This window comes from Bos mutus, chromosome X, assembly GCF_027580195.1.
Source record: "Bos mutus isolate GX-2022 chromosome X, NWIPB_WYAK_1.1, whole genome shotgun sequence".
NCBI lineage: Eukaryota > Metazoa > Chordata > Mammalia > Artiodactyla > Bovidae > Bos > Bos mutus.
In genome coordinates, this window is record NC_091646.1 from 28,788,356 (window position 1) to 28,810,414 (window position 22,059).

At 44.0% G+C, this 22,059-nt stretch overlaps 2 protein-coding genes across 2 annotated transcripts; one reads left to right on the top strand and one right to left on the bottom strand.

The window, feature by feature from the left end:
- The first annotated feature begins 733 nt into the window (after nucleotides 1-733).
- Nucleotides 734-11,577, top strand: LOC102275080 (A-kinase anchor protein 17B). The gene is made up of 4 exons (XM_014477344.2): nucleotides 734-1,489; nucleotides 3,234-3,364; nucleotides 5,100-5,331; nucleotides 7,222-11,577. Exons 1-4 carry the CDS (start codon nucleotides 734-736, stop codon nucleotides 8,854-8,856), a joined length of 2,754 nt encoding a protein of 917 aa, XP_014332830.1. The 3' UTR covers nucleotides 8,857-11,577.
- A 2,046-nt stretch (nucleotides 11,578-13,623) lies between these two features.
- Nucleotides 13,624-21,859, bottom strand: PGRMC1 (progesterone receptor membrane component 1). The gene is made up of 3 exons (XM_005887207.3): nucleotides 21,454-21,859; nucleotides 17,431-17,586; nucleotides 13,624-14,924 (listed from the first exon to the last, which is right to left on the bottom strand). Exons 1-3 carry the CDS (start codon nucleotides 21,776-21,778, stop codon nucleotides 14,821-14,823), a joined length of 585 nt encoding a protein of 194 aa, XP_005887269.1. The 5' UTR covers nucleotides 21,779-21,859; the 3' UTR covers nucleotides 13,624-14,820.
- Nucleotides 21,860-22,059: the final 200 nt, after the last annotated feature.

Sequence of the window (22,059 nt, forward strand, 5' to 3'; positions counted from 1 at the left end):
CCTCCTGTATAGGCAAGCCATTTAATTTTCCTGAATCCACTGAACGTCTCCATCTACAAAACAGGCATGAAAATACCTATTCACAGGTTGCTTCAGGAACCAAATGAGATAAAGTAGCATAAATAATAGTCACAGCTTATAGTGATTGAGAACTTGCTGTGTGCGGGGCACTCTTCTAAGGACTATGCCCATTTATTCCTTCCTAAAATCCTATTGTTTCTATTTTACAGTTAAGGAAACTGAGACACAGTCTATAGAAACTCTCTGAAACCTCTAAAACACATTAAACAAATGTTAGCTCTAACCTTAATTCTCCTGGTAGTGTATATTTCCTTATCAGTTTGACCTAAATCCAACAAATGCTGCTGCTGCTGCTAAGTCGCTTCAGTCGTGTCCGACACTGTGCGACCCCAGAGACAGCAGCCCACCAGGCTCCCCTGTCCCTGGGATTCTCCAGGCAAGAACACGAGTGGGTTGCCATTTCCTTCTCCAATGCATGAAAGTGACAAGTGAAAGCGAAGTTGCTCAGTCGTGGCTGACTCTTAGCGACCCCATGGACTGCAGCCCACCAGGCTCCTCCATCCATAAGATTCTCCAGGCAAGAGTACTGGAATGGGGTGCCATTGCCTTCTCCGCCAACAACTGCTAGCACCATTCAAAAGCTGAATCTGTGTTTCCCTCCTTTGGTATCCTAACAGTTCCTTTTCACCCTCTCAGGTTTCCTGTGGATACCATGACGGTCACGGTGGTGTATGATAACTCAGAGGCCACAGAACTGTGCGCAGCTCAGCACCTCTACCTCAAGCCCATAGCAAAGCTGATGATCAATGTGTTGCTCCCTGAGAGCCCGGAACCCTCGAGACCCGTCTCTAACTGGGAAGTTCTGGACCAGCTGAAGAGCCTGATTTGTCCTGACCAGTTTACCACTGTGCGGCTCGCCAAGAGCACCAGGGACTTCATCCGGTTTGAGGGGGAGGCGGAAACGCGAAGCTTGGTTCAAATCCTGAAGGCCAAGTTGCACGGGAAGATCATCAAGCTAAATGGCTTGGAAACAGACTTAAAAGTCGTGGTGACAGACGCCCAGGGAGAGTGGGAGCACTTCCCCAAGGAAAATGTGGCCACCCCGATGGGTGATGGGTCTGAAGAGCAGGACCATGATAAGAGTCCAAATTCCATATACTTCGAAGGGCTGCCCTGCAAGTGGTTTGCTCCCAAAGGTTCCAGTGGGGAGAAGCCGTGTGAAGAGATCCTTCGGGTGGTCTTTGAAAGCTTTGGAAAGATCAAGAATGTAGATATCCCAATGCTCGACCCCTACCGAGAGGTTATAACCAGTGGGAGCTTTGGGGGGTTCAACTTCGGCTTGCAGACGTTCGAGGCATTTATACAGTACCAAGAGTCAACTGACTTCTTAAAGGCCATGGAGTCCCTCCGCGGGATGAAGCTGATGCTTAAAGGAGATGATGGGAAAGCTCTGGCATGTAACATCAAGGTAAGGAGCAGCCAGGGTTTTATAAACTTTTTTTCCCATGGTTCAGGTGGTCTTGAGTAAAAGCGAGAAAGAAGCCTTTGGAACAGATTTCCTTAGACTACCCTGGAGGCTCTGATCAAGAGCTAATGTAAAGATTTATGTTGTCATTAATAAATGGGTATTTTTTGGGGACAAAATATCATTATGATTAGGGCATTCTCCTACTGTCAGCCGTGCTGCCAGCTGTGGTTTGAAGTGATGGTTGTTATAGTCTGGGGCTCTGCCCAGCTCCTTGGGGACATTAAAGGATTCTTCATGGTCCTTATAGAAGTATCTCATATGCTTCTTCTGTTTGACAAATTGCTGGAAAAGGGCAACATGCAGCTTGAAACAAGAAAGGCAGTTTATTCCCTCTTTGCTATGGGAGTCACAGTTAACTATACATTAATGACGACTGTCAGGTAAATTCTAAAACAGAATCCCAACAAACCTGGTTCCTTTCCTCTCAAAGTCAATCTGTCTATCCAGCATGAAGACAGCTTCATGACTGTCTGAATGCCTGGTCATCTTGTTCTTGAAACCTTCATGCAGCTAAACCCTTTTTCTCTAAATCAGTCTTTAGTGTGAATTTGAACTTTCAGCTTCAGTAGCTTCAGGGGTGTGTGTGTGTGTGTGTGTGTGTGTGTGTGTGTGTGTGTGTGTTATGTGTGAGGCTTCTTGGGTTAAAATATATGTTTGAAGCTTATGAGCTATTCAGTCTGACAAAAGATCTAGCAATCGCTATAATGACCACCCACACACTACAGCAGCTTAAAAAATAAAGCATTACCAGTGGAATGAGAACATCTTCCCCTTTGTGTACCATCCTCAGTCAAGGCTGCTCACTCCCTTCAAAGGTAACTGTGATGGTGAATTTGGTGTTTCTCACTCATGCATATTTAAATAGCTACTTCTGCATCCTTGGGAGAAGGCAATGGCACCCCACTCCAGTACTCTTGCCTGGAAAATCCCACGGACGGAGGAGCCTGGTAGGCTATAGTCCATGGGGTCGCTAAGAGTCGGACACGACTGAGCGACTTCACTTTCACTTTTCACTTTCATGCATTGGAGGAGGAAATGGCAACCCACTCCAGTGTTCTTGCCTGGAGAATCCCAGGGACGGCGGGGCCTGGTGGGCTGCCGTCTATGGGGTCGCAGAGTCGGACATGACTGAAGTGACTTAGCAGCAGCAGCAGCTGCATCCTTATATTTTTTAGGCGAATTTATTTGTAGTGCATCAATCTGACTTTTACTTTATTTTCAGATTTGCAAAGTTGTTTAATAATCACTATAGTCAGATCTTGTATCTCTTTTGGTCAATTTTCCTACATCTTTGCTCCCCCCACCCCATTTCTGGACTGTTTTTGTCTCTGCTGATTTAAAAAACAACATTATTAATAACTCAGTTAATCAATATAACAAACCAGAAGCAATATACTCACATCCCTTAGAACTCGTGTCCATACGGGCACTATGATGCCGCATATGGCTGTCAGGTGAGTTCCTCAAAGGTTCTGCCAAAGAAAGTTCTAGAAATCCCACAAGGACAGTTTGAGAGATGACTGAGAGGCAGTGTAACTGTATGGGTACTGGGACACAGAGAAGGCATTTTTAATTCACTTGGTTTGGCATTGACAGGTACAAATTAGTTTTAGCTCTCTGGTCTGGGACATACCCAGCCAGCAGGCAAACTTTTCTAATGATACTTTGAATTGTTTGAGAGCAGGTTATGTTTGATACAACCAAACACTTCAGTGAAGGAGCTATAAAGAAGAGAAATCAAGAAAGGCTGAAATTACAAGAGTTGGAGGAAGAGAGGAAAAAAGCAAAAAAAAGAGAAGAGGAAGAGGCTGAAAGGTGAGGAGACCTAGTTCAATGAAGAGCATTGTTGTTGTTGTTTTTTGTCTGTTTTTAAACTTTCGATTTACGGATTTATCTCTTCAGGTGAATGGGTTCATCTCTTCAGCATGATGGGGGGAGCAGGAATTGGTGCCCATTAGAAAATTGCTGTCTTTCCATTACATTGTTACAAAACCAAAAGGAGAAAGCAGTGAAAAACAAGATACTTTAAAAGTATGCTTGTCAGGAGGAGCAAGTAATGAGGAATAGTAGGACCAACCAGATTAGGTTGTCTAGGAGTTAATAATCATTAAAAAAAAAAAAAAAAGGCCGGGTACTTTTCGCATGAAAATTCTAGCCTGCCAACTTACAAGTTTCACCAGTTTACCTAAATTTACCAAAGTTTACCTTGCCTATCCATTGAAATTTTGGGGGAAAATTCTTTTCTGTTTTGGAAAAGATTTTCTTTCATAAGATGATCAATAATCAAACTAACCCAGAAGGATCTGTTGAGACCGTTTTTCCTGTTGGTTCAAGTTCTTTCTGTGAATTTAAGGAGCCTGTGTATTTACTTCTTTGAGCAGTTTAGGAGCTTGAGACTAGAAAGGACCATTGGATTGTCAAGGGTTTGCCAAGAAGGGACAGCTGGACCAGAACTACGGGGCTCCCCAAACCAGTTTTACCTCCTTCCTGGCTCCTCCCCTTGCAGGTTTATTCTTCCAGCCTTTTATCCAAATTATAGGAGTTTAAGAATAGTCTTCCATGTGCCTCTCACGTTTTTTTGGCTGGCGGAGTGCTAAGAGTTACTTAAGGTCTTGGCTGTGAAACTTGGCCAGAAGCTGATCCCAGTAAAGGTAATGAGCCCCCCCAAATTTCCAGATCGATTATGCAGTTGAGCTCATCCTCCAGTTTGGGGCTCGGTCCTCCCTCAGGCAATTGTCCTCCCCTGCCCTTCCCCCACCCCCCAGGTTTCCATGCTTCTATGAGAGCCTAACCAAAACATCTTAAATATTCAGAAAACAGAAAAATAAGCCCATATTCTTCTAAATCAGCCTGTTTTTATGATAATGTACTGGGTGGCTCAGATGGTAAAGAATCTGCCTGCAATGTGGGAGATCTGGGTGCAATCCCTGGGTTGGGAAGATACCCTGGAGAAAGGAATTACCTGCTCCAGTATTCTTGCCTGGAGAATTCCATGGACAGAGGAGCCTAGCAGACTACAGTCCATGGGGTCACAGAGTGTCAGACATGACTGAGTGACTAACACTTCACTGTGTTAAGGAGTGTGCACTAAAGACCAGTTCTAACCTTTAAGATTTTCTGAGTGCCTTGACTTACTTTCATTTGCGTCTGTGTGACCAGCTCAGGAAAGGTTTTGATCTCAAGAGAAATGGAATCATCACTGCAAATGCTAGATCCCATAGTCCCTGCTTCTGGTTTGAGAAAGTGCAGGGGGTGGGGGGAGGTTGAGGCCCTTCCTTTGAATTCAGTAGTCTTCTTCATTTATTTTTTAAATTCTCTCTGCATGAGGTCTCCTGTATGTGTTTCTAACTGACCAACTTCGTTAAGCATCTCTCCCCTTGGCTGATGTGTCACAGTGTCTTTTGTCCTCAGTGGTCTAATGTCGAGCCTTGGGGTGTTGTAGCTGGAGATTTTGGGGAACTCCTGCCAGGGAGGAGGTAGTGGGGAAGAGAGTAACCCTTTTGCCCGATAAACACCTTCTAAAGGGTTCACTCTCTTAATCATTATCCAGAAAAAGGAAAGAGGAGAGGAAGGTCCAGGAAAAGAGGAGAAAGGCCAGAGTCAAGAGACGCACCCAGAAGGAAAGGGACAGGCACCGGCAAAGGAGACAGAAGGACAGCGCCAAAGTGGGGGCCCAACCAGGGTCCAACTCTTCCAAAGACCTGGAGAAGAGGAAGATCCCACTGACCCAGACGCAGCTGGAGGCCCTCTACCTGATGCGGGCACTCCTAAGGAAAATTGCAGTAAGGCTCTTGCCCCATTGTTCGTTGGTTTGGGTAGCTAGTGACCTCTCTGAGTCATTATGGCCTTTACTTTGAAACAGCAGCCTATTGTTTAACCAGTGGCTGTGGAAGACTTACTGTATTCGTTGAGGTTTGTTTTCAATAGGCTGGTCTCTAATAACCACAATTTTGCATTGACCAAAGGGATATTCAGGTTCTCTGAAGGGGTTGGGTCTCACCTCCACCATCTGGCGTGCACACACACACACACACACACACACTTTGTGTTTCTCAACTTTGGGACGAAGTCACTCAGAGCAGTGTAGCTTGTGCACCTACTCTTCTAAGCTCCTAATGGAGGTAACAGAAAATGCCAGGAGGAGGGATGTGGAGTTTGTAGTCCTACATTACCTTTCGCTGGCCATTCATCAGTGACAGGATTGGACGGGAAAGGAGGGCCTTGAACAGACATGTTAGTCTAGTCTTCAGCTGTTTGCTAAGGAATACCTCACATCATAGGCCAGTTGTTTTGTTTGGAGAGTTTCAGTTGGGGAAGGTTTTGTTCTCCCATTTACTGACCTCCTAAAGATAACCAGACTCAGCAGATGCCCCAGAGTAAAGACCGAAGCGTTCATTTGAAAAGCCACATTCAGTGTTCTTAAACACCAAGAGTGAATGGCATTCATTTTCAGTAGAGTTGATTTTAGGTATATTTGCCATCTCACCTGTTTTTGTTTTTTGTTTTTTTTTTTCTCATTGGTATGGCCCATCAAACTGCATGAAATAAGGATCAGAAAAACCTCACATTTATCTTGACAATAAGGCGAGCTGGATCTTTTTTAGTTTGCCTTGCTGCTACTGCTGCTGCTAAGTCGCTTCAGTCGTGTCCGACTCTGTGCGACCCCGTAGACGGCAGCGCACCAGGCTCTGCCATCCCTGGGATTCTCCAGGCAGGAACACTGGAGTGGGTTGCCATTTCCTTCTCCAGTGCATGAAAGTGAAAAGTGAAAGTGAAGTCAAGTTGCTCAGTCGTATCTGACTCTTAGCAACCCCATGGACTGCAGCCTACCAGGCTCCTCTGTCCATGGGATTTTCCAGGCAAGAGTACTGGAGTGGGGTGCCATTGCCTTCTCCGTTAGTTTGCCTTAATGACTGCCAAAAGTGACTTCTTTTGAAGAATTCCTCTCTTCAATGTGTGTGGTACCAAATTTGAATCCCAAGTCCTGGGTAAGCTCTGAGCCCTGATTTGTGCCGAGTGTCAGTGGGAGCTCAGTACAAGCTCTCCCAGCAGGGTAGGGGCCGTAGTCCACACCTTCCACCTGCCCTGCAGTCATGGACAGCAGAGAGCACCATTGTCACAGCCATATTTTCTACTTGCTATCTTGTTTCCAACCGAGGTGGTCAGGTCAAAGACATGCTCACTTGTAATCCATAGGAAGAGGCCGGAATAAAACCCAAAAATGCAGTTTGGCTTTTATAAAGCCAACTGACCCTTTAAGACACATATTTCACCCACCAGTCTTTTCTTGTTCTAGGACTGTAGCCCCAGGGAGCGCTGTAGAGCATTTCTTATTCCTCTTCAGCTTCCCACCCTTGAGCACAATACCTGGAACAGTAAGTAGACCCATCAATTTGTGAACAAAGGAAAAAAGGATTATGTGCTTTTGAAGGTATGTAACTGGGGTGCTTTCTAACATAAGGACAGGCACAGACCTAGTCAAAGCAGCTCCTGTTAGATGGGGACATTTAATTTTGTACCTCCTGTTTCTTCAGTGTGCTATTATTCCTAATTTGGATCTACCCTAGGTGTAATTAGAAACTCTTCAGAACAGTGCTATATAGCCCAGTTTTCTTTGAGATTTTTAACCTGTTGAGCTTTTCATGTGAGATTTTTAACCTTTTTCTTTGAAGGAGTCTGAAGAATTTTACCCACGGAAGGCGAATATTGCAGGCTTCAAAGCTCATTATGCTCTGGGGACCATGTCAGGAACTCTGAAGAAAGAAGAACCAAACACTCAGTATCTTCAAAACCAGGAGGAAACGCTAAAATGCCATGTTTCCAAGTCAAATTATAAACGTAAACGAAAAATGAAGAAAAAAGCTAGAGCTCACTTACGTAAATCTTCCCACCGCCTTGGGGGGAAAAAAAAAAGATATTCAGCAAGAAAAGAGAAAGCTGGAAAATCATTAACTGATGAATACAATAAAAGTTTGAGCTGTGAACAGAATTCCTTGCAAATTATAATGACTCAAGGTCAAGCTCTTGAGAAAGACCAGCATGGTTCTAATACCTCCTATTCTTCCAGATTTGTTGAGAGAGACCATAGCAGGAAACAGAAGATCTATGAAACAGATGAATTTATTGACTATCTTTTAAACCATTATCAAACTCCAAAATATGCCCGCATCTGCCTAGAACCAAGTCACATAACAAGCACATGTCAGTGGAAGAGAACTGTCCTTGTGAAAGGAAATAGCTTTCAAATCAATTTGAGAAAACATAAGCATCGCTCAACCAGTTTGAGCCAAATGCAACATCTAGATAGGAGAGAACAGGTGCAAGAAGATGATCTCTGGACAAATCTTTCTTGGGATACTGAGCATATATCACAAAAGAAAAGAAAAGTGGATTATGCTGAAGAATGCACGAAGAAGTTTAAACATCATTTTAAGGACACAGCCAGTGAAGCTGGTGATTGCCTGTCCCCAACTGATGACAAGAGCCATCTGTTGGAAAAGACTCATGCTTACCAAGTCCAGGATCCCATATCCACAAGTCAAAGCCAAGTTTCCTCATCTAAGAGGTCAGAAGACTTTGATTTGAAGTTGAGAGATTTCTTAGAGGAAATTAGCAGTGATTCTGAATGTTTCAGTGATAATCTTAGTGTAAACAAAGAGAAGAAAAAGAAGTCTGTGGCCACATATGATAGCTGCCCAGAAAAGGGATGTCTTGATGCTGGTGAAATCATCACTTGTGATCCAGAAATTATGTCAAGTCAGCAGGCCTTGCATGCAGAGTGGAAACATGATGGGGAGGAAAAATACTCTGAATACAAGCTTAGGAAACCAGGCAGGAGGTCTACTTATGAACTGAGATGTTCGTGGCTTGAGGGTAAAAACAATTCCATTAGAAATGAGGACAGCAACAGCAAAGAGAGGGAAATACAGGCTCCCCAATACTTATTTGATGAAAGCCACCACCACAGATCCAGTGCCAGTGATCAGTTAGACACTGTCATAGGAAAGAGGAGGCAGTTTAGTGATAGTGCATTTGACCACAGAGTCAACTATAGGCTCTTGCAAGTGCCAGTAACATCACCAAAAACTGCTGATGCTTCCTATTTGTGGGATTTTCCCAAAAGAAGAGAGATACCATGGAGGTCAGAATATAACTGGGATGCAGGAAGGATGAAAAGACGTGAGTATTCTGGAGATTTCATGGTGAATTCTGATAGTTACTACATCAGACCTAACAGTCTGGAGCGCATTGATAGAAGCCATTTGAGAAACAACTTCACTAGTTCTTTTTATTTTCAAATGTTTTGAAGGTTTCTTAGATCAGTAAACCCTTATTCACAGTAAAAATCTGCAAGAAGAAAATTTAAAACCAAATGTAGCTATGTAGTTAGCAACTACAGAGCAAGAGAGCAAACACTTAGGAGCTTGAGCAAGGTCAAATGCAAAACCTTGCTTCTCTTGCCAAAGTATAAAGTATAGATCAAAGTGTGTGTGTGTGTGTGTGGCAGATGTGTTGGCAAACTGGAAACACCAAACATCCCGATTCAAAAACTTGGTAAAACAATGTGCTTGCAAAATTTCTTATCCAAGGACAGACATTTCTACAGTTCGATTGCAGCTTTAATTTGGTGCCATCAAAGGAGCAAATTCACATTGAGAGGAGTTAAGATAGCCTTCTACGGTTCTTCAGCTGTCATAACATTATCATTTAACATCATTTATCTTCAAAGGGATGGCAGTGAATGCATAAGGATCTTTCTACTTGTTCTTTGATTTGGTTCGAACACCATGTGAAGCAACAAACTTTCCTGACTTTTATCTAGAAATACCTATAGATAAGAGAGATGACACCTAGAACATACACTGGACTTCTTCATGACATTAGAGGGTTCCCTGAGCATCTACCAGAAGGAAATTAATCTTATTAATATGTTCATAGGACTCAAAGAGTTGTCCTTTTAGAAACAAAGCCTTGGAAGAAGAATCTAAAAGGGGCTCAGATTGTCTTTTGAGGCTGACACAGACAGTGGACCATTAGCAGAGTTGTTTTTTTTGGAAGAACCCCATGTCATTCCATCGTAGAAAAGCAACAGGATTGAAGTGATACAACTTGGGATTTGTCAAAGGAAATATTGAACAATCCTGGGGCACCAAAAATGGCACTTGGGAAGAGAGGATGTGACACTATTCCATTTCAGGTTATGTAATCCTTTCACTCAGGGTTGGGTGACATCAGTTTGTAAAAAGCCACTGAATATCCCCAAACTGACTTTTATAAAACAGTAACAAGTGCCTCCTCAACCCTCAGTAATGCCATGGAGTTAGGAAGAGTCAAGGGTAAAGCCCATACTTTTCTAGTGGGGGGAAAATTGTGTGTGTGCAGAATTTGTAAACTCTTAACATAAGCAATTTATCTTTTTACCTACTGGTTTTGGACTCCTTGAATATGTTTTTAAATTGAGATATTTTATAGATTCGTAAAGACATACATCTTAATGCAGTGCATGTTCTATTGAAAGCTCGGCTGACTCATTCTGCCTTATATTGGATTTAGGAACTCAGGGGGGGCAGTAGATGACTTTTTTCTTCCAACAAAACTATAGCTGACATGGCAGTGGAAGACCTCAAAGAGATTTGACTGCCTGCAGCGGGCAAAGGTATTTTAATCCACAAAGTAGTGGAAGGCAACATTTTCATATTACATGATTCATTTCAAATAGTCCTAACTTGATAGTCCATAGAAAAGGACCAGCTGGTCAAGCCAAAGTAGGACACCAGTCAGTGTGGCTGCCCAGAATGATAAGGCATGATGTGTGCTTGTAACCAGACTCTTGAACAACCTGATATCTGAGATGCCTAGAAAATCTTCACATCATTCATTTATTTGTTAGCTGTCTTGTATCCAGTTCTACTTGCAAGCTAGTGACTCTGCCATCAGAGTCACACAAGCCATCAACTAGGCTTGGCTTGTCCAATCTGAAAAATCACTCCTAGGGTGAGTGCCTTTTCTCCTCTAAGGACTAGCAATGACTATTAATGTTCAGAGTACTATTGTCTAGAGTAGCCTTTAAATTATAACAGCTTGTATTTTGTCAGAAAACCTGTGGCAACCAGGTATTATTCTTTTCCAATGAGACCCAACCTCCCTATTGTTTTTTTTCATGTTTAATGCCCTTGAAACAAAGAACATTATGGGTTTGTAATGGAAAGCAGCTATGCTTGTTTTGGAAAAAAGAAAGAAAAAACAACTCAATGTCTTCTGTCATTTGATAATTTTTCTTTGCAGAGATTTTAGGCATGAAAACAATTTGCTGCTCAGTAACCAGACATAAAAAAATACATTGCAGAATACAGCATGTGCAATTAAAACATTTTTTTTGTATAATAGAATTGGTGCTAAGTCACTTCTATGTAATATTTTGGTCTAAATACCATCCTGGGACCTAGAAGAAAGTAAAAATACTGGTTTTGTGTTTACTTTCTATACAACCTTGGGTTTTTATGTCTTGTGGTAATGCATTCTAGATTTGAGCAAATCCCTTTTTTTGGTGTGTGTAGGCCTTAAACAAGGATGAGAACAATTTCTCCTGAACTTTTCAAATGGATTGATGGAATGATTTAGAACTGAAAATGTGATACTCACTTTCTGTTAATTAACACTGTTATTCTTTGTTGTGCTGTTATTTAAGTGGTGCAAAAGTTTTCTCATATCTTTTTCCTATGTCCAGTGAAGGGCTGGAACTTTAATCTGTGTCTTTTTAAATAGATGTTTTCATGTTTTTCCTTGTATGCATTACTAATAGTGCTTTAAGAATTAACTAAAAGTCTGTTAATGTGTTTTCGTTACATTTGTTTGAATTCCTCAGGTAGAAAGCCATTGTAACCTGGTAATTTTGAACTTAAGAACCAAATAAATGTATTTTCATTTGTTGCAAGACTGTTCAACATGTTCACTTTTAAATGTTGATAATTCCACTTTGTGGGAGGGTGAGATTTCTACCTGTAGTATGCTGCTTTGCACTAACATTGCTGCTCCTTTTTGTCATTTGCATTGGTAGAGAAATAATACATGTTTGATTTTCAGATATATTAAAAATAAAGTTGTCATAGTATAGAGTCTTTGTTCATTGACCAGATGTGCTGGATAGAATATCACACACCTGCAGTAATATTTTCTTTGAAAATATGTCTGGTTTCACTACTGTTTTGAGTCAACATCTCCCTTTATAATACCAGTTAATGGCAATTGACTGTCAGAGCTCATGAAAATGCAGTTGTATTTTCATTTTTGGATAAATGAGAATCATATTTTGACTTAAGACTGTTCTCCCTTCAGCAAAGGTTTTATCAGTTCTTTATAGGCAGCAAAACAGATTCCACAGAATTTCACCTCAGCCCTTAGGGCTTCGCACGTGGTGCAGTGCTAAAGAATCCATTTGCCAATGCAGGAGACGTGGGTTCAGTCCCTGGGTTGGGCAGATCCCCTGGAGGAAGAAATGGCAACCACTCCAGTATTCTTGCCAGGGAAATTCCATGGACAGAGGAGCCTGGCAGGCTACAGTCCATGGGGTTGCAGGGTTGGATACAACTGAGTACACACACACACACACACACACACACACACAGTTCAGGCCTTGGTGAAAGTGTAGAAGTTACCCAATTTCCAAAAACATGTGTGGGTGTGGGATGGGGAGTCCAGTCATAGATGTGAGGGGCTTCAGTGATCAGTCTTTGATCCTGAAAGAGTTAATTGTATTTTCACAGGAAATGTACAGCAAATTTCTTCTAAATATCTGTAACAAAGGCGGACTGTACCTTAGAGGGCCACTGGGCACTCTAGAGCTTCTTTTTGTTCAGAGAGCTCTTTCTGAGACAGCAAAGGCTGTTTTTGCTCATTCTGGATCGAGGGTTTGCATGAAGTGTGGCCCTCTGATGTAAGGTGAACATGGTATTGTGTAGAGAAGCCACAGAGATGCTGCAAGCACATAGCAAATGCTGCTTCTGACCCTCAGATGTTGGGACTAAGAAGACAGTGTCTAGGCAGGGACTATAAGAAAGTAGGGGAGGAGGAAACAGCTGTTCACCTGGCCCCTCCCTGGCTGGCATGGCTGGTGCCATGGCTGTAACCACCACTCCCTCATCTTCTCAAACAGTGCCTTTTACATAATATGGCTTACAACTGTGTGAGCTGGATTTAAGTTTCTACAGTTAAGTCCTGCCTGATAGTAATATCCCTTTACCTGTAATCAGTACAATGTTTAGTTCTGAATGGGGGGATTCCGGCTATCTGGGGTTGAAGCTTTTAACCAGGCTCTGGATGTTTTCCACCTGGCATCAAGACAAACCTGTTTAACTGAGTAAAAGGAGCAGCCTAATCTCAGGCTGCAATGGTGGCCCAGTTTCTCTCTCCCTCCCCTTCCCCCAAAGCATACGGCCTAACAGGTTGCTTGGCACAAAACAGGCAGCTCAAATATTTGTTGGATGAAAACTAATGCAGGAAAAGGACACATTTTAAAACAACAAAAACAGACAATATGGTTTGAGAACATAAAAGCTGGAAAGCTCTGAGCCCTCTCTGGTTCAGGGAGTACCTCCCTTGTAAGAAGAGTCTGTCAATTTTCACATGAAAACGGCAAAACACTAATCTTCAGAGTAATAGGTTGTCTGTTTATACAACCGACTGCATATGTAAGTCTCATATCCTTTTGGCATGAAGTGAATCAACTTTGCGACCATAAGGTTCCTGAACACTTTCCTAATCCCATGATACGTAAAGCAAAAACAAAACCTGCCTTGGCACTTAGTAAGTCTTCACTAGAGTTACTCCTTAGTAAACTTGCTATAATTCAAGGCAGAAGTCTGCCTCTGAGTTTATTAAATTCCGACAAAAAAGTAAATTCGATTCACTATTTTAACAGGATAAGCTGGTACTTGGTTTTTGGTGTGCAGCCTCTGTGAAGTTGTACCCCTTTCCTTGTCTCTCTTGGAAGACAAAAAACATCACTCAGAAGTGAAACTCTTGAATCTGCTTCCTCAGATTAAGGTTTAAAAGAAATAAGGCAATCCACCACACTATACTGGGTAAAACCATTTTATTAACTGACCAAAGCACTTCATTTTGTTTTCTGATTTGAGGTAAAACCATTAAACACAGTTCACAAGAAAATACAATGACTATTCAACTACAATTACAAGAGTTTGAAACCTCACTAGTTATTCATATAATACTTTTACAAAGTCATACAACTGTACAGTCTACTTAAGCTAAGTTTATTGTTAACCAAGACCAATATCAAAGACCAAGACACTTGACTACAACTCTTGCAGTGGCTATAGTTTTGTAACAACAGAAGAATAACTGTTAGGTTATGAATACACTTTAAAAACCACTTGGCCAGTAATGTGTACGGTTTCCTCATTCTTCAGGGGTGTGTGTGAAGGCTCTTAGAGAACAATCTGCTCCTGTCCTACACGGTCCCCTCGCATGTCCAATCATGTGAAATAACCAAGAACACAGGGGTGGGGAAAATAGTCCTACAATCTTATTCATGTATTTTTGGTTTTTAGGCAAGCCAGCTGATTTTCGCCAAAGCTTGCTTTGGAATGTTGAGATCCTATTTTCAGGCTCATTGGAGATTACTGTTAAGTAAGGGCATCTGAGTGTTCCAAAGAGCACAGGACAATGATGCTGTCCCCAAACAGAAAAGTAGGTTACCTGTGATTGAGTCCAGCTTTGAGATTTCATTTTGTACTGGACTGCTCTCTTTAATTAATACCAAAGCCTTTGGGACACTGCAGATTTGCTTTAGAGGTAGAGAAAACAGAAATCATGCAGTTAGGTCAATCGAGAAATAAAGGATTTTCTATCTTTAGAGAATATCATGACTCAAAGTCCATTCTTTGTTTCTTGACGCTTGAAGGACTTCACACATTTAACCTTTAAACCTGTTTGGGGGGAATACTCATGTCTTACCTGTCTCTCAGGAAATACAAGTTCCAATTCAGCCTGCACTGACTACAAATAGAAGAAAAACCATAATAACATTTGTCTTACAGCACTGCAGTTCACTTTCTGGATTTGTGACACACAAACATATCATGCATTCTAAGACAGAGTTAGCTTTATCAGTGTCACTAGTGATGTTAATTAAAAAAATGTACAGCAAGTTCAAAACTTTTCTAAATATTGAAATCACCATGTTTTAAAGACAGACTGGAATGTTACAAATGATTCTGCAAAATACAAAAATAGATATGCTTCCGCTGAAGGCCTTAATCATTCTTCCGAGTGCTCTCATCTTTTGGCTCCTCCTCGTCTGAGTACACGGTGGGCTCCTCCCCGTCCTTCAGCAGTTTGCCCACATGATGGTACTTGACTGGAAGAAAAGAAGATGACACAACTGGTCATTCTCACGCTTTGGAGAAAACCACTATCATATTTCGTTTGAAAGCACTTACGAGAGGCCCACAAGCAACACAAAAACATGCTGGGATTCAAGGCAGTTTATACCACAGTCCCAGCCAAGTCCCAGGGAGGTAGTTGTGTTCAGCAGATAGAAGTATAGAATGGGGAGTGATGCCTGACGATGTGTGTGCAAGGTAATGTCAAAGTGGTTTGTTTGTGTGTAGGGGAATGTTCAGCAGAGCAAGGGCTTGGTATGAGTTAGTTGGAAGGGTTGCAGGACACTTCGTGGGAGAGAGATATACTTTGGAAGATGTGTAGAAGGACTTGGGGAAGGAGGGGTTTCCACAAAGTGCCAACGCCATTCACAAAGGCATTCAGGTGAGACCAAACATATCTGGGGAGCAATAAAGGGACCGACTTGGCAGGAGACCGGGAGCAGCGTCAGCCAAACAGGGTGGGAAAATCTTATGAAAGATGTGGAAAGGCAGCCTGAGGCGTCTGAACTTATCCCAGATGGCAAAGGGCACCGAAAGTGCACAACAAAGGAATGACAAGGTGAAATAGTACTATGGTAACAACGGTTCCACTGTGTATAGAGGGCGGGCGAGTTAGTCAGGAGAGTCCAGGGACAGGGTGACTAGGAGGCCAGCGGGCAGATCCTCATGGGGAGAAACGTGAGCCAGGACGAAGGCAGTGTCCATGGGGCTGGAAAGGGAAGGATATGAGACCCATTAAAGGCAACTGGAGACAGGAGTTACGGAAGTGAACACTGGAGACTCCGTGCACCGAAATGGGGACTTTGTGACCAGAGACTGACAACAGGGACTGGAGAAGTGCAATTAGTGTTGGCAAGATGCAGGTCTCAGTAAACGTTTGAGACAGAAGGTTCAGTGGAATGGTGGGGGCAGAAACCATATTGTAGAGAGCAAGGAGGGATGGAACAGTGGTTAGGGACAGCCATGATTACTAGATGCTTGTCTGACAGAGGAAGGAATGATAATAGTCTCAGAGGATAAAGGGGAGAGCAGGAGACAGAATTTTCCCTCAACTTGGGGAAAAAAAGCTAGACGTGGTTAAAGGCAGTGGTAAAGGAAACAGGAGAACACTGGAGATTTTGGAGAATGCAGGTTCAAGAAAGTAACCAGAATGTAAGAGACTCGAGGAGGGACGGAGTCAGCAGATGACCACCATATTGGCTGTATTATCGGGCCAAGTTAGTGTAGGGTTAATTATCACAGTGTCAGAGGTCAAGAGAACTCCTCTTCTGAATATGGGTAGGAATTAAAGGAGTAACCAACCTGTTTAATCAGGTAAACTGGAGCTACTTTGCTGTGAAATAATAGTCAGGAACAATTAGAACTTGCCTATTTGAACATATTATAAAGGTCCCTAGGGTGCTTGTGACTGTACAAGACAAATAAAAGCTGGGTGGCACCTGAGAAACCTGCCTTAAGGGGGAACCATGCCAGTTTTGAGTGTAGCTCAAGTGTCACGACAGTATTTGGGACTAGCCTTAGTTTAAGGGGTTGGGGGAACCATGGTTTTTTACCCCACTGATGAAATTAAGTCCTATAAAATAGAGCTATGTAAATTATGAATTACAACTCATTGGTTTCATATAGAACAATCTATTGTTACAAAGGCATCCTGAAGATGCAAAAAATGAGGGACTGTTAGATAGTTGAATTATGTTTTCAGAGTACAAAGACTTGCCTCTGGACTTGAAAGTTATACTTAGTTGACTTGGGATCCAAACTCTAAAGGCAGAGTTATACCTGGCTAATTATTAATCCAGAACTCTCTCTGAGGTCAGCATTACTCTCAAAACAGTTGAATTTAGCAAAAAAAAAAAAAAAAAATTATAGAGAACAGTAAATAGAAAATGACATTTACAATGACCTCCATCCTTACTTCCCCCCAAAGCCCTTGGTCCATAGCATAAGCCAGGAAACAAGTGTCTCCTTTCTGCTTGCTTTTTAAAAAACGTAGACACCATTGTTGCTGGGCAGATTATAAGCATCATTTGTAGATGAGGCCTATAGTTAGGCTCAATTAGATTCAAAGAGAAGCTGTTTTGTATAATACAAGTCTCTCATTCTTTAACAGCAATGTGGGCTGCTTTTAAACAGCAAGTTCTACAAGTAAGGGCTTATGAAAATCCTTCTGTAGCCAAGATGGCCACTCTCCTTTCCCCTGCACACCAAATCCTAGTGGGAAAATCTATGCAAACCTCAGAAATTTCAAAAACAGAAACCCAGGTTTCCACAGAGAACTAGCTAGATATTGTGATGCAGTCATGGCAAGTGACTCAGCACTGCTACAATTACTTCAAGCCATGAACTTGATCTGTCCAAGATTCAGGAGCCTATCAAAATGCTCTGCAGTTGCAGGCTGCTTAGTAATAACTATTGTACTGCTGTGAATCCCATTATTGGTAGAAATCTGACCCTGGCAAAATAAAAAAAAAACCCACTTACAAGTGAACTGAGAGTCCCAGTCACTCAGGGTCTCCTGCTGGGCAGGAGTGAGGTCGGAAAGGTCATCGTACTCATCCTTCAGTGCTTCCTTATCCAGGCAAAAGGTGGCAAGGCCTCTGGATGCATCTCTTCCAGCAAAGACTCCATACGGCCCCTCTTTAAAAACAAAACCAAACCAAAGACCAATTGTCTATTAGACAGTCAATTTCTCTGTGGCTCACACACAGGAAATGGCTTCCTTACCAATGAGCATGGAGAGCCCATTTTTGAATATCAAATTCCATTTGGAAACCTTAAGTGATTGACGTGGATCCTTTGATTATTACCTAGTGAATACTGAACGACCTGTTGTCATTAAAATTTTAAATACCTAAATCAAAATGCTATACTGAAGAGTTGGACACTACTGAGCGACTTCACTTTCACTTTTCACTTTCATGCATTGGAGAAGGAAATGGCAACCCACTCCAGTGTTCTTGCCTGGAGAATCCCAGGGATGGGGGAACCTGGTGGGCTGCCGTCTATGGGGTCACAGAGTCGGACACAACTGAACCGACTTAGCAGCAGGAGCAGCAGCAGCAGCATTTCTTGTGATTGCAAATAGCTAATAAAAAAGCCATAAATGATTATCTCCTGGGGGGAGGGTGTTAGTAGGGAATGATCCAAGATATAGTTCATGGATCAGAATTTAACTTCTGGACATTGAACCTAGAACCTGGCTCTGTTCTAGGGACTGGGGTTGCACCAGTGAAAGTTATGGTTTCTGAAGATAAGAAACGTGCGTGCGTGCTAAGTCAGTCAGTCATGTCCAACTCTGTGCGACCCTATGGACTGCAGCTTGCCAGGCTCCTCTGTCCATGGAATTCTCCAGGCAAGAATACTGGAGTGTGTTGCCATGCCCTCCTCCAGGAAATCTTCCTGACCCAGGGATTGAACCCACATCTCTTATGCCTCCTGCATTGGCAGGTGGCTTCTTTACCACTAGCGCCACCTGGGAAAATAAGAAACACTAGAGTGTAAACAGAAACATTTTACACATGTATGCTGATGCAATTTAATGAGCCAAGAGTGTCTCATAGAGATCTTTGGTTGTGAGACTAGACTGTGTTGAACATTAATGTATGGCCTCTGCAGGAGAAATCATTTTATGAGTATCAGTGGTTTAGAAACCTATCCACAGGTTACATAATCTTCACTGTCAGTAAAGAAGGCATGGAATCAGGTCTGTCAGCTGTTTTGGGTGGGTTTGAAGACTCTGAAAATTCTATAAAATATCTGACTGCTATTATACATAATGATACTAAATTTTTGTCTAAGAGAGCAGTGAATCATTCTGTATGTACTTCAAGTGGGTTTTTCGACTTATTTTAATATTGCACCAGTAAATGAAAAGAATCCAGTGTACTTTAAACAATGTGTTGTTTCCCCAAAGGTAGATCAAGTAGCAAGTCAGATATGAAGAAGTATGCAGGTAACTACCATACCAAGTGGGCTTCCCTGGTGGCTCAGAGGTTAAAGAGTCTGCCCGCAATGTGGGAGACCCGGGTTTGATCCCTGGGTTGGGAAGATCCCCTGGAGAAGGAAATGGCTACCCACTCCAGTATTCTTGCCTGGAGAATCCCACGGACGGAGGAGCCTGGTGGGCTACAGTCCACGGGGTCGCAAAGAGTTGGACACGACTGAGTGACTTCACTTTCTGACTTCACTTTCACCATACCAAGTATGAGAACAGATCACATTTCAATATGGCCTGAAACCTCAATCCACTAGGACACTTTTATTTTTACAAATTAGACGAAATTTATGATCAACTTTTAAAGGCACATAAGATTCCGAAGAAAAATGGTTGTTTTTCATCACCATTACATACTGCCATTTCCACTAGAGAAGGTAAACAGGCCAAGTGGATGGGTTTGGACCTCACCATTTTAGAACTTATGGTTACAGAATACTGAAAACACTCTGAGGGGAGCATTAAAAATCTTTGGAGAATATATACATTATCCACCAGAATATACAGTCACCAGAATGTACGCTCCATGAGCAGAGATGTAGGCCTGTTTTGTTCACTACTATATTCCCAGCACCCACAAAGGTGCCATACATACAACATCATTAAAAATAATGAATCATTTTCAGGAATCCTTTATAACACGAAGTGTAATTGCCACGTGATGTTACAGATGCATGGACTCATGCAGGTAGACTGAGATCTCACAACGGGCCATCTCTATCACTTTAAAGAGGGACAACTAAGGCCTGGAGAGAACAATGCTTTGCCCCAGGTCACACAGGTGGTGAGTGACCCAACAAGGCAGAGAACCCAGGCTGCCTGACTCCCAGTTTCAAGCTCTGTACACAGGCCTACATTCCTCTCAATGACTTTGCAAACTACAATTATATGGTGAAGCTCCAGGCACGTTTCAACTGCTTTATGGGGTGGCTTGGTTGTAACAGACATTTACATGATTATGTTTACTGATAAAGCCTTCAGGTGCACCACTGTAAGTGACAAATAATATAGGTACGGTTTTCAAATTATTTTGACAGTTACATGTTTATAGGAAGTAGGTCTTCTAAATCCTCCCCAAGGAAAAACTGTGGCGTGGGAGAGTGCTTTAGTACATCTGATGTTGATGAGTTGGAGGGGCAAAGTAAAACAAACCAGGAGTGGGGATGAAGGCAGATTGCTGCCTTCTTCGGTCTCCCTCCTCTCCCTGAACCCCCTGATTTTAGACGCATCCATACTGGAGGAGCTAAAACCCCTTCTTCCTCTGATCCAAACATGCTGTAAAGCAGAACTTTCACAACCTGGAGACTCCTCGAATTTGCCTGGGGGTGGGCGTATTAAAATGCAGATTTCTGGATCACCCCTTTCCCCTACTCTTGGGGGAGATTAGGCCGGGAATCTGTATTGTACCTCAAGTGCATCAGGTGATTCTGTTCTGCAACCAAGCCTGGAAAAGCCTCATTTCTAAGGCCTACCAAGCCTGTCCCTCTCCAACAGCTCCTCAGTCAAGCAGCCCTCATTTCCCCTCTGGTTGGCTTTTCCACGAAATCCCCACACCCAGCAGCCTTCGTAGCCCTACCCCTTTTGTTTCTCAGGATCCTCCCACTTCTCCCTCCCTCCATTTTTTTTTTTTTTTTGGCTTCTAGTTCCTTCTCTCCTGTTATGGAGTGTAATCCTGTATTACCTTCTGGTCTTGCCACATTCCTATCGACCACTACATTCAGCCTTCTACATCCAGCTCCCTTCCCCCTATGGAGCCTCCCCTGTTCACCTCCCAGCTTTCCCCGTCTGCCACACACATACCAAACACATGCCACTCACATACCTGACACATGCCACATTGCTAGCACACGCGTGCGCACGCACACACACAAGCCTGACATGCCACATACGCATCACACAGAGCACACACACATCACTCACTGCCACGCACAGTGCTCCAACCTGCTGCTAATCTCGTTTCCCATTTCCTTCTCCCACACCTCCCCATTCCTCATGGCTACTCCTGGGGTCATCGGCCTTCCCGGCCCCTCCAAGGCTAGACCTCCCGACCCCCTCTCGCCCTCCCTCCCATCATGTTTCCCTCGAGACACTCTCATTTCCTTTCCCCAGACCGACATCATCCCCTCCTTCCAGGAACCCTCGAACCCGATACCTTCCAAACTCCTCCAACACTGCGCTCTGCTGTGCCACCCCCCACCACCCTCAGCCTTCCAGACTGACGATCTCACCCCCCCCATCCACCCCCGGCTTAAGCATTTCAGTCTTCTTCCTCCACCCCACGCCGGGGCTGGCGGTGCGGACCGGGAATCTGCGATCCCACGGGCTCGCAGCCTTTCCAGGGTGCCTCTGGCCCCCTGCCCGCCCGGGGAGCCTCCCTGCCCCGCCCTCCCAGGCTGGACACCATTCCAGCCCCTCCCCGGGCGCCCCGCTCCCTCCTCGCCCCTCCGGGACCCAGCCCCGTGCTGGGGCCCCTTCTTTTGTCTTTGCGACCCCCCGGCCAGCCGCCGTACCAGGCCCGTAGAACTTGCGGCCTTTGGTTACGTCGAACACCTTGCCATTGATGGCCATGAGTATACGCGGGTCCTGTACGCCGTCGAAGCGCCGCAGCTCGGCAGGGGTGAAGTCGCGCCGCTTAAGGCGGGGCAGCGGGGGCGGCTCGTCGTCGTCGCTATCGCTGGCCGCCGGCTGGTCCCCGCGCACGATCTTGTAGAGCAGAAAGATGCAAAGGCCAAGGAGCAGCAGGTTGAGCGGCGACGTGAAAATCTCTTGCAGCAGCCCGCCGCTCTCGAGCTCGCTCGTGTCTGCGCCGGTCGCCGCCACATCCTCGGCAGCCATGATCGCTGGAGCAAAGGTTGGGCCGGGATAGGCAGGGATCCGGAACTTGCTTTCTCCTCCCTCTCCGCGAGCTACTGGAGCGCGGGGCCCGGCTGACCAAGACTAGCCAGCGGAGGAGGTGGAGCCAGGCGGGGCGGAGTCGGAGGCGGACGGGCGGGGCCTTTCAGCCCCGCCTCCCCGCGGCAGCCGAGGCTCCCGGCGCGACTCAGTCAGGCCCCGCCCAGCTCAGGCCCCCAGACCTGGCCTGTTTGGTGGTGGCTCCCCTCCCCCAGCCGGATCCT

Bases quoted from the DNA above. Each gene is read 5' to 3' on its own strand.
- PGRMC1 (XM_005887207.3), bottom strand. From the start codon at position 21,778: ATGGCTGCCGAGGATGTGGCGGCGACCGGCGCAGACACGAGCGAGCTC. The intron at 17,587-21,453 runs GTACGGCGGCTG...TTGTTTTTAAAG, and splicing joins CCGCAAGTTCTACGGGCCTG to AGGGGCCGTATGGAGTCTTT. The intron at 14,925-17,430 runs GTAAGTGGGTTT...CTTTTCTTCCAG, and splicing joins CTGGGACTCTCAGTTCACTT to TCAAGTACCATCATGTGGGC.
- LOC102275080 (XM_014477344.2), top strand. From the start codon at position 734: ATGACGGTCACGGTGGTGTATGATAACTCAGAGGCCACAGAACTGTGC. The intron at 1,490-3,233 runs GTAAGGAGCAGC...GTTTGAGAGCAG, and splicing joins CTCTGGCATGTAACATCAAG to GTTATGTTTGATACAACCAA. The intron at 3,365-5,099 runs GTGAGGAGACCT...ATCATTATCCAG, and splicing joins GAAGAGGAAGAGGCTGAAAG to AAAAAGGAAAGAGGAGAGGA.